The sequence below is a fragment of the Saccostrea cucullata genome, unplaced genomic scaffold (assembly GCF_032062105.1).
Source record: "Saccostrea cucullata isolate Sc308-1 unplaced genomic scaffold, CSIRO_AGI_Scuc_v1 ctg20885, whole genome shotgun sequence".
In the NCBI taxonomy this organism is placed as follows: Eukaryota; Metazoa; Mollusca; class Bivalvia; order Ostreida; family Ostreidae; genus Saccostrea; species Saccostrea cuccullata.
The window spans coordinates 1-13,130 of NW_026941040.1; the positions used below are offsets into that span (position 1 = coordinate 1).

Below are 13,130 nucleotides of genomic sequence, written 5' to 3' on the forward strand. Positions count from 1 at the left end.
TTTTACGTATGTGTTATTAATAATTTCATATCAATTTGATATTATATTCAAGAAAAACTTTTATTGAAATTGATATTTTATTGAAATCCCTTTTCAAACTTTAAAATCAAAATTAAAAGTGCAAACTATGAAAAACTATAATAACAAAACAAAAAACAAAACAAAAACAAAACAAAACAAAAAAAAACAAACAAAAAAAAAACATTTTATAACAAGGATATATGAATTAGCAGTCTCTATTTAAATCAAAATCGTTAAATTGTTAATAGAATAACATTCAGATTAACTGTTTACAGTTAAAAATATGCTAAATTTAATTTAAATTGTAATTTATTTTCCAATATTCAGAGAAAATTGATATAAAGAGCAGTCACTGTGATTTGAAATTTTACAAATAAGAATTTTAACATGCGGACTATTATACGATTATTATATTTTGGCAAGTATGTCCATTATAACTAAAGAATTAAAAAGTGGACACAAAAATGTTATATAAATATATAAATCATATGTCCTGAAAAACAGTATAAAAATAAACTTAAAACTTTAAGGTAGGATTCTTCCATGGTTTCTGACTAGATGAAACATTCGAAGTATATTTGCTTACATGTCTCATATATTTAGGTGTAAGGGATTTTAAAAGATCATATTTTTCTTTCCTCATCACAATTGTACAACCCTAATGTAGATTTTCCGCAACTTCCATGGAATTCCAAAGCATATTCCATGGAATTCCATGGAATTTTTGTTCCGCGGAATTCTTAAGAATTCTTCGGAGAATTGGGACGGAACTTTTTTCGGAATGATTTGGAATTTTTAATCTAGCCTGGAAAAGAGCGGAACAATGCCAGAATGGAAATTTGCGGAGGAAATCCATGGAATTCCAGGATGTTTGTAAATCTAAGGAATTCCATGGAAATCCATGGAATTCCAGGGTTCCAAATTCCAAATACGTGTACTATGAAAACTGAAATAATAAGTGCCAAATAATTACAAAAAAAAATTTATAACATCACAATTTTTCATAGATCAAATCTATATTTTCAAAATAAAAAATTCATTGTATGTTTTACAATGTTTTTTTAGACAAATATTGCATATAATCTCAGATGTACAATATAAGCACACTTTTTAAATGTATTCTCACTGGAAGTATTTTACAACAAAGGTTATTTACAAAAATATCCAGAGAAGAATATGATTACTGGAGAATCACCTTGATTAAATTAATGATAATCATGTTAAGATATACATGTATTTAGTATACTCCAGTCTGCATTTTCTAAAATAAGAAGTTAGTTTTATTAAATGACATTGGACATGGAATTGGAGAGGTCATCGAAACCTCAACAGAGTATACATTTACAATGAACTGCCAGTGGCTTATGTACTGGTACAGAGTTAATGACTAGAGTGACAAACACATGTATTAAATGCAAAATATATGTACTACACAACTATATTGATACAAAGATCCCATAAAATCAACAGATGCTAAAGTATTTTCCCCCAACGTACGTGCCAAAGATCCCAATTAATGAAGATCCAAAACTTCCAACGTGTTTGCTAGAGAATCACTTCCTCACTGATATCCCATGAAATTAGTAAATGGTTATGTTATAGGGTTGACAGATAATTGGTGTCACAAACACATTCACTTTCAGTACGAAGGCTCAGAAAGTTGGATGATGATCATTCCCACAGACACTTCAAACTTTCCTTGCACAATTTCTGAAAGAAAAGATAACCATTAAGATGCATCATTATTGATATTCATATAAATATATGACAAATAATAAACTAAAACTATACAAAACAATTGGTTTTTTCGACCTGGCAAATCAGTTTACCGTAGAATATGAATTCACTATCTTGCAATTTTTTGTTCAAATTAGGATTAATTCTGATAAATATAAAAATGTGAAAAGTTTATAGATGACAGACAACATCAGACACTGATCAAAAAACTCACTTAGGCCTTAAAATGGCTCAGGTGAGCTAAAAAGAAAAGGTTAGAGCTCAAGCTCAATGCCTGACTGATACTGAAAAAGACGTGATTTTATTGATTTGAAAATAATTAAGAAATCTGACCTTTTGGGGTTTTTTTTCATACAGCTCTTGTCCTTGTGAGCATAGGGATTCCTGTAGAATGGATAGTTACTTCATAGTAGATGATTGCAGCATGTTTGATCTAAAATAATTATGCATGCCTGTGCAGTTAGCACGTTTAGATTACCTGTCAGAATTCACTGTTTTAAATTATTAGAATAAGGAATTTAAGCGTGTTAAGAATATAAACCTTTAAATTTTGTTTACATGGCAAACTTGCAATAATTTTTTTTAATCTTATGCTAATAGACATGGATTAATAAAATCAAAGTTAGTTTACTTGGTTTGAATGATAATTTGAGCTAGTTCTCACCATATTCACAAGCCTAGTGACTGATTGGCTAAGCATCTACATCCACCAAGTTATAAAACGCCATCGCTGTGGTGATCATCTCAGGCACTATGCAGCAACTATAAAATAACTAAATTGAGAGCTGAAAATGATCATGAACATGCATAAAAAATATATAATTAATTACATTGTACATCATACTCTGTAAATGTTATCTTCATGCTTTACATCAGTTCGATCCCAAACGAGGAAATTCGAGTTTAAATCCATGATCTTAAATTATTACAAAATTGAAATAGTGAACTAACGATTTCACCGTCGGGCAGTTTATGTGTGGTGTCCAGACTAATGAACAGTAGCAGAAGCGTTCTTCATTCAAGGACACATAAAATACTGTACAATATTGTACCTACCAGGTCTTAAAGTGTCTTCATCTTCTTCCATCCAAAGCTAAACATGATTCCCCTGTTCTAGACACCCTCTTTCCAACTTTCCTTCTGTGCAACATCAACATGGCATTCGATATTTTTGAATTTCGGCGTGTGGTTTAAATTAATTGTTCATCGAGCCCGACTTCGAGCCCGATGTTATTGTACTATTATTCGACAGTTAAAAAAGTTTCCACAGTTTTCCAGCGCAGAAAATGGCTAAGTTTCTCATTTTATCATTTTTTCCAAAGAATTCCACTACTTTCCAAACCAAAAAATGTCTAAGTCCAATTTTTTTTTCAAATTCCAAAATATTCCAAAAACTTCCAGACACACTTTTCAAGTTTGGTATAGAAATGATTGGAATTCCATGGAATTCCAAAACTTTTCCAAACCCTTTGGAAAATCTACATTAGGGAACTTTAAATAGAAATGGTAAACTACCTTTGAAAACTAACAGGGACTATATTTTTGGCGGAATGGTAGCGTATGAAAATATCTTCTTTTCTGCCTCTCAAAATTATAATAGAACAATGAGTTTAGTTATAATTTTTACATAATCGAAGACTTTGAGAAATTTTCAAATGTAAGTTAAATTAATAATAAGGGACTAAACTTTAAAAATATATCAAATAAATATGATTTTTCAAACAAACCAGAACAATATTAGCTTTTAAATGCTTCCCATCAAAGTGCAGATTTGAGACAAAAATCCATAAAAAGTATTTTTTTCTCTCTAATTAAACGATCAAAACCTTTTGCTTTTTGTATCATTTTGTACATTTATAAGACTACTTTATTATATGTGAAAATAATAAATAGGTAAATACAGGAAGGATATGAAGATATCTAATATATCCTTAAAAAATCAAGAAAAACAGAGAAAATTCGGATTAGCCAATACCCAGTTTAGTTAAATTATTTATGTAAATTTGGTAATATCATGCTATAGACCCTATATAGAAGTATCTTTTTAGGTAAAAAAAACAGTCTTTATTCTTTTGAAATAGAAGTAGGCATCACAAGGTTGGAAACAGTATTTTTTTATTCTTTATGTCAAGGAAAAAGATAATGACTTTGACCTGACCTTGTCTCTAATATAAACGGTCCAACTTAATCTCACTGAAAATAAGTTAGAATTGATACTTATGTTACACCGTTCACCAGTCCACCCATCAGAACAGCCGTTGTCACAATCCCCAGTCACATGATTACAGGTTCCGTTGTCTAAGCAGTTGTTTGAACAAATATCTCTACATTCCAGTCCATAATATCCTTCTGGACAGACTGTTATCGAAATAAGATTGACAAATATTAGTTGAAATTATTGAAATTTTAATTTTAAAAAAATTCTCCGAAAATATTTACTGAAAATATAATGATAAATGTATATTAATTAAGATGAGAATAAACCTAAAATTAATCCGGTATACGTAAAAAGAACTCTTGTAGATTGTTCAAGTGTTTAAATTTAGCAAGTAATTAGAAATTTATCAAATTATTGCATGAAAATATGTAAATTTAAAAAAAAAAAGCAAAATTCCATATTTTATTTTCTTATTGCATTAACGGGGGTTTCTCCATAGTAAACAAATTAAAGTTTGATTTTACTATTCAGCGCTTTGTTCATTTTATAACTATGATAATAAAATCAAGGTCAAATATCCACAAAACAATTTACAATACAAAATAGGAGCAGAGCAAACACGGACCTCTAAAACATCAGAGGCAGGATCAGGTGCCAGAGTAAAAAAAAATGCCACAATAAATGAGAGTTATTGAAAATAATTGTTTCAGTTTATTTTAGGAATGCAAAGTGAAAAAGTATTCAAAAAATTAATTGATTGAAAAATGAAAAGGATGGCTTCAGTACAACCCATTTATCCTTTGAAAAGAATTGCTTAACAATTTTGAGATCAGTTGTATTCAATGTTTCAACCCTCGTTTATCTTTTGATAAAACAATTTCTCGTATATCTTTAAAAAACAATTTCTCATATATTATATCTTTTGATAAAACAATTAAAATTTGTTATGAAAATACGTTTTGTAATTTGAAACTTCTTACAGTTTTCGCACTTACTGTAAACCAACTTTTATTCGCGACGACTTTATTTCGCGATTCAGCAGGGGTAAACTAGTTCGCGACGATTAATTTTCGCGACCAAGCCTTTTTGGATATGTTATTTATAGACACATAATACTCTAAGGGCCAGTTCGCGGCGAGAAATATTCGCGATGACGAGGCTCTCGCGAACTTCGCGAAAATTTCTCGCACGCGAATAAAAGTTGGTTTACAGTATCTCCTTTCCATCCTTCCATACACCCCAAACAGTTTCCGTTGATAATGTGACAGCGCTGTTCCTGACATTTTGATGGACATCTCTTGAAACAATTATCTCCATACGTTCCAGGAGTTTCACAACCTAAAATAACCAATTTAGGAATAATTATGATATTTACATCCTTCTATTCCGCAAATACACGTGCTGCAAGCCCCGCTTACACTGTCTCTTTTGTCCCACGTGCACATGCAAGATGAAATCTAGTATGACAGGAAGACATATTTAAGTATGTTACTACGTATAATGGAGAGTAAGGTGCCGGTATTTGGCATTCAAGTATGATTTTTTTCCTCTCTATTTAAAGGTAAATATTTCAAAAGATAAATTTTGGATACATGTTATACGAAACAGCAAAGAATCCAGATATTTCTCTACCATTTGTAAGTTTTCAAACAGTATTTGGAGAAAAGCCCTCAAGATTCGGTGTATGAATTATGGAATAAACATTAATTGCTAGAAATTATGTTTCGAAAATGGAAAAAAATAAATTATCAGTAATTTACAAACATCTTTAATTATTCAAAATAAGTCAGGGATTATGCATTTACATATATATTCATAAAAAAAATAAGCTTGAACAGACTTCAGATTTTAAAAAAATGTGATATTTTAGTTATATATTTTAAAATATATAAAAGCAAATACATACATGCATTGTTACAACGCACTTTGAAAAATTACGCACTTTGAAAAATAATTTCAAAGTGCTTTAGCCCCATGGAGATCCGGGTTAGAATAGGCCCTCAGTACCCCTTTGCTTGTCGTAAAAGGCGACTAAATGGGGCGGTCCTTCGGATGAGACCGTATAAACAGAGGCCCCGTGTCACAGCAGGTGTGGCACGATAAAGATCCCTCCATGCTCAAAGGCCTTAAATGCCGAGCATAGGCCTAAATTTGCAGCCCTTCACCGGCAATGGTGACGTCTCCATATCAGTGAAATATTCTGCAGAGGGACGTTAAACAGTATACAATCAATCAATCAAAGTGCGTTAAATTTGGGACCAAGCTAACGCACTTTGAAAAAATTAATTTTTTTTTCAAAGTGCGTTAATATCGACCATATTAACACACTTTGAAAAAAAAATGTAAAGATTGATCAATATTCCTACAAATAATCGGTCTGATAAATAACAGATCCTGGTTGGATACCTTTTTTATGATAAAGTCACTTAAGGACCTGAGATATTGACGTTTCAAATATTTGAGGTTTTGATAAAATAAAAGGGAAAGGGGTCTTGAAAAAAAATTGTGACGATTTTTTAAGATCATTATTTCATTTCTTTTTTTTATTGTAAAGGTGTAAAGGGGGCACTAACAGTGGACAGCCTTAAGCAACTTAGCATTTATCATAATAAAAAGGGGGCAATTTGATTGTTCAAAACTATGAAAATTCTTTCTCTCTCATACGTTTTACTGTACTTAAAAATTTCTAGTTTTCATCTGTTTTAATTAACTCATTTAATATTGAAAGTTTTCAACGTCATGCCAGTTAGGTAAATACATATTTATATGAATGTTTTGAGTATACATGTAGCATAGAAATCGAGACCGGGCTAAGGGCCAGGGAAAAGGGGGGGGGGGGGGGGGCTAAGCCCCCCACTTATTTTGGAAAGATATATACATCGTATAAGCATTGAAAATGCAGCTTATCCTTTTGGGTTTTATTGCTCCCCTCCCCCGTTTGTTACCGTCACCTATGTATTGGAAGATAAAGATTTGGATTGAGGGATCTTATACCCGTCTTCTCCTCTTTTCGACGGGAGTAAATCAATTCTGTTTTTTAGGTTAGGGTTAGAGTTAGTTTATTGAAAGATAAATAAAATATAAAATCTTTCCATTACTAAAATATGATTTTTTTTCAAAGTGCGTTAAGTGTGTCCATGGTAAAATATATTAATGTAAACTCTTAACGCACTTTGAAAAAAGTGCGTTGAGGTGGTCCCAAATTTAACGTACTTTGAAGAAAATTTTCAAAGTGCGTTGATTTTGTCCCAATTTTAACGCACTTTGAAAATTTTTTTTCAAAGTGCGTATTTTTTTCAAAGTGCGTTGCCACAATGCATATATATGATTTTATTTGCATGTTCAATAAATTTTAAGTTTCGAAAAAATCTTCTTTTCAATTTTTAAAATAGGCTTTCATATTTAGCAATAAATGCGTATTAGAAAATGAAAATTGTATGAATAAAAAAAAATGGAAATGAATATAAATATATGTGGATGTAAAATAATGAATGTACGGTATTTTAATGACGTACCATTTACAATGATTTCACATAACTGAACGTATGTAAAATTTTGAATCCCTCCATTAGAATTAGGATACGTCACTCCAGGAATTCTCTCATTGTAGAAGATAACGTATCGTCCAAATGCTGTGCAAACGTGATTGGAGATTAAGTCAGGCAAGGCAGGCCCACTGTGATTGTAACAATGATGTATCAAGTCCAAGGCTCGTAAATCAGTTATGTTTGAAACATAAAGTTGATATCCATACATCAACTCTCTCTGTCGTTGCTCTACAAAATAAAGGGAGCATAATTAAAAAAATCTATTTAGAAATTTTAAAAATTTAGAAATCTAGATTTTTTCTATTTTTTTTTTCAATTTAAAAACTAGGATAATTGATGAACCACTAAAGCTACTGATGTCGCCAATAATACAAACATTTTAATTTTTTTAACACAATCTATGAAAAAACATAAAAATACGTTAAATCATTCAGGACTTTATTGCCTCAATGGAGAGAAAAATACGATAAATATGCTCCATAAAGTAATACCGAGATATGCAAGCTTTAAAACAGTATTTGAGTTTGTTGAATTTGGTTGACATCTCAGTATTAAACCTAGTACTGCTTAACGATCAAAAGGATTCTTACATTATAGTATTGTTTTTCCAAGGGTGTTGAGGTATATCTACAATGTTAACTTTGAATGATTGAAATTGTATTATATAATCACGATTACTTGTAAAACAAATTGTGTGTTGCTAAATTTGAACTTTCCTATTTAATTAAGTAGTTTTTTTTTATTAAATAGAAATAACTCAAATAAGTTAAAAGAAAGATATTATTTAGAAAATCTTAGTGATTAAATTCAAGATTACTTTTTTTCATTACTATGATAGAATTGTGTGGAAAAATAAAGATAAACCTATCACATATATTAAAAACCAAATTAAATTTAATGAAATGCACGGATATAATAAGATGCACTTGCAATTTTGTTTTCTCTTCCAAATACTTACCATCTGCTGTGTCTGTTCCATAAAAGTAAATCTTTATATCATGTATGCTTTTTATTTCTTGTAAATCCACATACAACCAAGCAGGATTATCTGCCCCTGTAGAGGAACATGTCGTGATGTCTCTGTCAACAGCTCTGGCAGGAGAAACGTTTGTGTCATTATTTCTGCTGCTTTGTGTTGCTTTCTTATAGCTTAAGAAGCTGTCTACGATATCAAAATTTTTTGACAATAATAAATATAAATTCCATATGGATATTCGATGTGTTCTGTGAAATCATGTTTGTTTACAATAATATGTTTTTATATTCTGAGAAATCATGGTTTGTAGATAATTGCATGTATTTCTGATATTTTCTCAGGTTCTTAGCATCAGGGGGAGGGGGCTGCCCGCCTGTTTTCTAGACATTATCATTTAATATAGATTTAAAATGTTCATTTAATGTCTCGATGGTCCCTCACTTATTGCAATAAACAAAAATGTTCAAGTCAACTAATGGTAATGTAGTAATTTTGAGCAGTCTGATTAAAACCAGCTTCCTTAACCAGCCCCCATCCCTGAAGGGGCTGGTTTTAAACAGACTATTAATTTGAGTAAAGAAAAACTTGGTATTGAAAGAACTTGGAACCTATATGACCCCCCCCCTTTCTACACACACCACTACCCAATCGCATCATCTCGGCTCTTTCCCTAAGAGGTCAGAAAAACAACCTCGAATGTATTAACATCACCGGATGTAAGATTTAGACATTTTCTGTTTATTTGAATATAGGATTGAAGGGATTAAAAATACCTTCTCTTGTATATTTTAGGTAATATCATTACATTCAATAAAGTTAAACTTCATACTCCACAAAAATTAGGCCTTCCAAGATTTATTTCAAAGTTTGTGAAAAGGGGGTTGTCATTGCGTTTACTGTAAAATCACTTTCTTCCGAGGGGTCAAATTTTCGTGGTTTGAGGAAAAATATATTGGTTCATGGGGATTTGATTTCGTAGTTGAAGAATTGTACAGTAGGTATATATGTGAAAAATTGTTAATAATAGTTAACGGTTTGTAAACTATAGTTTACAAATCGTGAATCAGAAAATCTGTTTTGCAATCGCAAATGATTGTTTTCGGTGTTAAGTATAGTTTACGGTTGTGAAACATAGATTATCGCGTTAACTATGGTTTACAGATGAAAAATATAGATTAACGTTGTTAACTATAGTTTACAGTTCGTAAACTATAGTTTACAACCGATAAACCTAGTTTATCGATTGTGAAACTATGATTATCTCATTTTTGTGAATTTGGCGTACCATACATATTCTTTTTATCATTTTTTCTCTAATGTGACTTTTATAAGTTTTAGTTATGGTCGGCTGGGGGAAAAGCAATAAATATAGCTATGTAACATCAAGAGGAGCAGTTTGTCTAGAGAGGGTATGTCAGAGTAAATCTAGAAAGGCCAGATGTCATGCCAGGTGGACCCAGAACTACTTACATGTAATGGTGTACAATCAACCTGGATGCCCAATAAGAGAAAAAAGGAATTCCATATTTGCCATATTTGTGTTTACTTACTTGTACCTAATTGATTCTTAAATCACTACGTTCAAGGGAAAGCTAGTTTTATCAATTGTTTAAGTGAAATGTAACCTGAAATACTCATCAGAAACCAGGCACATGAAGGCATGTTGACATTCAACTTATTATCTTGCGAGCTGGTATAAGTACATGTACCTTGTATGTTCAAATATATCTTGCAAGTTTGTATTGATAAGTCGCATGTCCATATAAATATTTTACCTGTTAACATAAGTATAGATGTATAGACATAAGTAGTTTGTGTATGCTGACAATAATATCGTTCATGATGATTTTAGTATATTGAATGAACTTAATTACTGGTATCTTGCATGTTAACATACATAAGTCGCATTTCAACATTATTATGTTGCATCGTGGTTGTATGAATTCATACACTGAAGTTTGTAAATAAATTATCCAACATTAAAATGTGTTTTATAGTTTTTTTTTCTAAAAAATAATGGTATTTGTTGCGTGTCAGCATAATTTTCTGCATGTTGACATGCATTGTTATGTTGCATGTTGACCTACTTTTCTCGCATGTTTACATCTTTTTTCTTGTTGAGGCAGAAATTTGTTTCCATACAAATTTAAAATATTCATGCATATATGGATTTTTTTCTGAGGTCAAAAGGCGGGTTATAAAAAGGTAATGATGGAAAATGTGTGTGATAAAAAATTAAATGAATTTGAATTTTAAAATTACATACCGTATCCAAATGAAACGACAAAACAAAAATAAAATTTGAAAATGAACTCCCAACCAAATCCCATATTATTTTCCTTCCGTGTTCAATGATACTTTAAAAGATTATGAATTCTATATTTAGAAAAGCAAGCTACGGTTAAAGGGAAATGGACACAGATTCAACTGAGTATATTTTAAACCAATTAAATTTTTACAAATCCTAACTAAATCAATTCTAGGAATCAACAAATGTTTAAACATCATTTGTAGATTTACAAGGGAGAAACAGAACTTCAACTTCTTCATATGTAAACACTGCTAGTGCCTTGTTTTTGTTTACATATAGAAAATATATCAACATTATAGCACTTCAGTATGGCGACATAACTCTGAATTGTATTATATATAATGTCAAGGACATATGTACTTAAACATTATTATCTTCAGTTTCAGAAGTGCCTGTTTTAAAGGGTAGTCTGTCAGTAAATGATACGATGTAACAACTATGAATCTACCATAGGTATATACAAGTTGAATAAAACGAGCTTTCTTTGAAACCACTTTTAATTTGAATTTTTAGATTAGCTTCTTGAAGGTGAGTAATTTTTTGAATACTTTCACATTTACCATAATCGTCTTGGTTTTGTAGAAATGTACCGGCAAAAATGGACAAACTGCCTAAAGAAACCATGCGAATAAGTAGGATAATGAAGTATTGTTTATCTTTTTAAATAAGGAATTCTTTTTTGAAAGGAAAATTCTTTTACATTTACGGTTTGAAACTTTGAAATTTTACAGTGGGATGGATCTTTCATGATTCTAGATTTTCAAAAGTACATGTAACTCTGAAAAATGTCAGCTATTAAACATAGAAAGCAGTTGAACAGATGAGAATTACTGTTATCATTATGCGCTATATATAGAATCAGAATGTACAGAAAAAATACAATTAATGGGAAAAATATTGTGCCTATACCCAATATTCTGCAAAAATTAGCTTCCGCTTTCAATTAAAAGAACGGATAATACGACTGCTGCAATCGGATAGAAACCATAAAAAATAATTTGGAAATAATTGTAATTTATCAACTAAGATTTTATAAAAGTCCTACCAGTTATGTAGTGTGAATTCCAATACAAAAATGTGTAGTTGACCGTCAACTAGTCGTCAACTGATAATGCGAAAACAGTTGACCACTCGGAGTTGAATGCTTTTCTGAAAAGCGATCAACTGATTTGCATAAAACGGCCAGTTGACCATTAGTTGAATGCTAATACTTTGAAATTTCATGCAAAACAAGAGTTGACCACTAGTTGAACACTCCGACTTGTTAGAAAATTTCTCCCACTTTACATTTATGTTGGGTACAAAATTACATTATCATAGATCGGGTTTGTTATACCATAATTACAACAACCAAGATTTGAATCAGTACATGTGAGTTTTCTGTAGAAGGTGGAATTTTGATTTGAAACATTATTGTCTTCGTGATGATTCAGCGTGTGAAATATATCTCATGTACAATTGTAAGTATATAAAATGTAAAGATGTGTTTTACTATAATAAACTTATAATAGGAAAACAAAAAAAAACTGTAGCCAGTATAAGTCCCTATTTTTGTGTACTTTTTAAAATTTGCTAAATAAATTTTTAAATATCGTGCTTCATGAAATATGTCTTCGTGACAAGTCTGAGTGATTTACACACTAAAAAAACTTAAATGTCAACACGCGTGCCATGTCTTTTTTTGTGCTATGCCTTTTCTGAGCCATGTCCTTTATCTGCAGCTAGAAATAAATGAAAAAAAGGCCCATGAGCAGGGGGTCTTGACTAGATGCTCTGTTTATTCAGTCCCTCCTCTTCATAAAAACAATTAAGTAGAATAAGAATGACTTTACATAACCTTGCAATTAGAAACTGGATGTCGAAGAAATATGGAAAAGGAAGAAGATTTTGTGAATTCTGTTAAACCAAAATAGGAAATACATTTATTTTGGTTTGATTTGTCCACATTACGAAAAATTGAGCAGTAATTATATCAAACTTATTACAGAAAAAAAACACCAGTAAACTAGTTTAATTACTTTAATTTAATTTAATTAATTAAAGTTTTAAGACTTTTCCGAGATTTGTAATTTCAAGAATTTTTGCACCTAGCTTTGAAGCTTAGAAAAGAAAAGAAAATAGTTGTGATTCATTCTAAGCTTTTCTCATCTTTATATCTTTATTCACTTACTGTATATATGTACTTATGTGTAACAATCTTTGATATATTCATCGTGTAAAGAAGCGCCATGCCAAAAAAGGTGTTCTATAAACACTGTGCCGGATAATTATGCCACTTCAAAAGTGGTGTAAGTTTGAGTACTTGAGCAAAAATACACGAATACCGTTGAGAAATATTGAGATTTTTGATTTTTACTTGGAGGGGGGTATCGTCCAATA

The 13,130-nt window shown here is 30.9% G+C and overlaps 1 protein-coding gene and 1 long non-coding RNA gene across 2 annotated transcripts; both read right to left on the bottom strand.

The window, feature by feature from the left end:
• Positions 1 to 1,072: 1,072 nt before the first annotated feature.
• LOC134256991 (uncharacterized) lies at positions 1,073 to 2,936 on the bottom strand. Its single transcript, XR_009989835.1, has 4 exons — positions 2,815 to 2,936; positions 2,423 to 2,520; positions 2,092 to 2,191; positions 1,073 to 1,731 (listed from the first exon to the last, which is right to left on the bottom strand). It is a non-coding gene; the product is annotated as an uncharacterized LOC134256991 (long non-coding RNA).
• A 1,120-nt stretch (positions 2,937 to 4,056) lies between these two features.
• Positions 4,057 to 10,787, bottom strand: LOC134256989 (uncharacterized). The gene is made up of 5 exons (XM_062739653.1): positions 10,707 to 10,787; positions 8,423 to 8,626; positions 7,432 to 7,692; positions 5,127 to 5,254; positions 4,057 to 4,116 (listed from the first exon to the last, which is right to left on the bottom strand). The coding sequence occupies exons 1-5, from the start codon at positions 10,768 to 10,770 to the stop codon at positions 4,057 to 4,059; spliced, it is 717 nt and encodes a 238-aa protein (XP_062595637.1). The 5' UTR covers positions 10,771 to 10,787.
• Between the last annotated feature and the right edge of the window lie 2,343 nt (positions 10,788 to 13,130).

Excerpts from the sequence above, each read along its gene's own strand:
- LOC134256989 (XM_062739653.1), bottom strand. The coding sequence starts at position 10,770 with ATGGGATTTGGTTGGGAGTTCATTTTCAAATTTTATTTTTGTTTTGTC. Across the intron at positions 7,693-8,422 it reads TGGAACAGACACAGCAGATG|AGCAACGACAGAGAGAGTTG; the intron begins GTAAGTATTTGG and ends TTTATTTTGTAG. Across the intron at positions 5,255-7,431 it reads ATGTGAAATCATTGTAAATG|GTTGTGAAACTCCTGGAACG; the intron begins GTACGTCATTAA and ends TGGTTATTTTAG.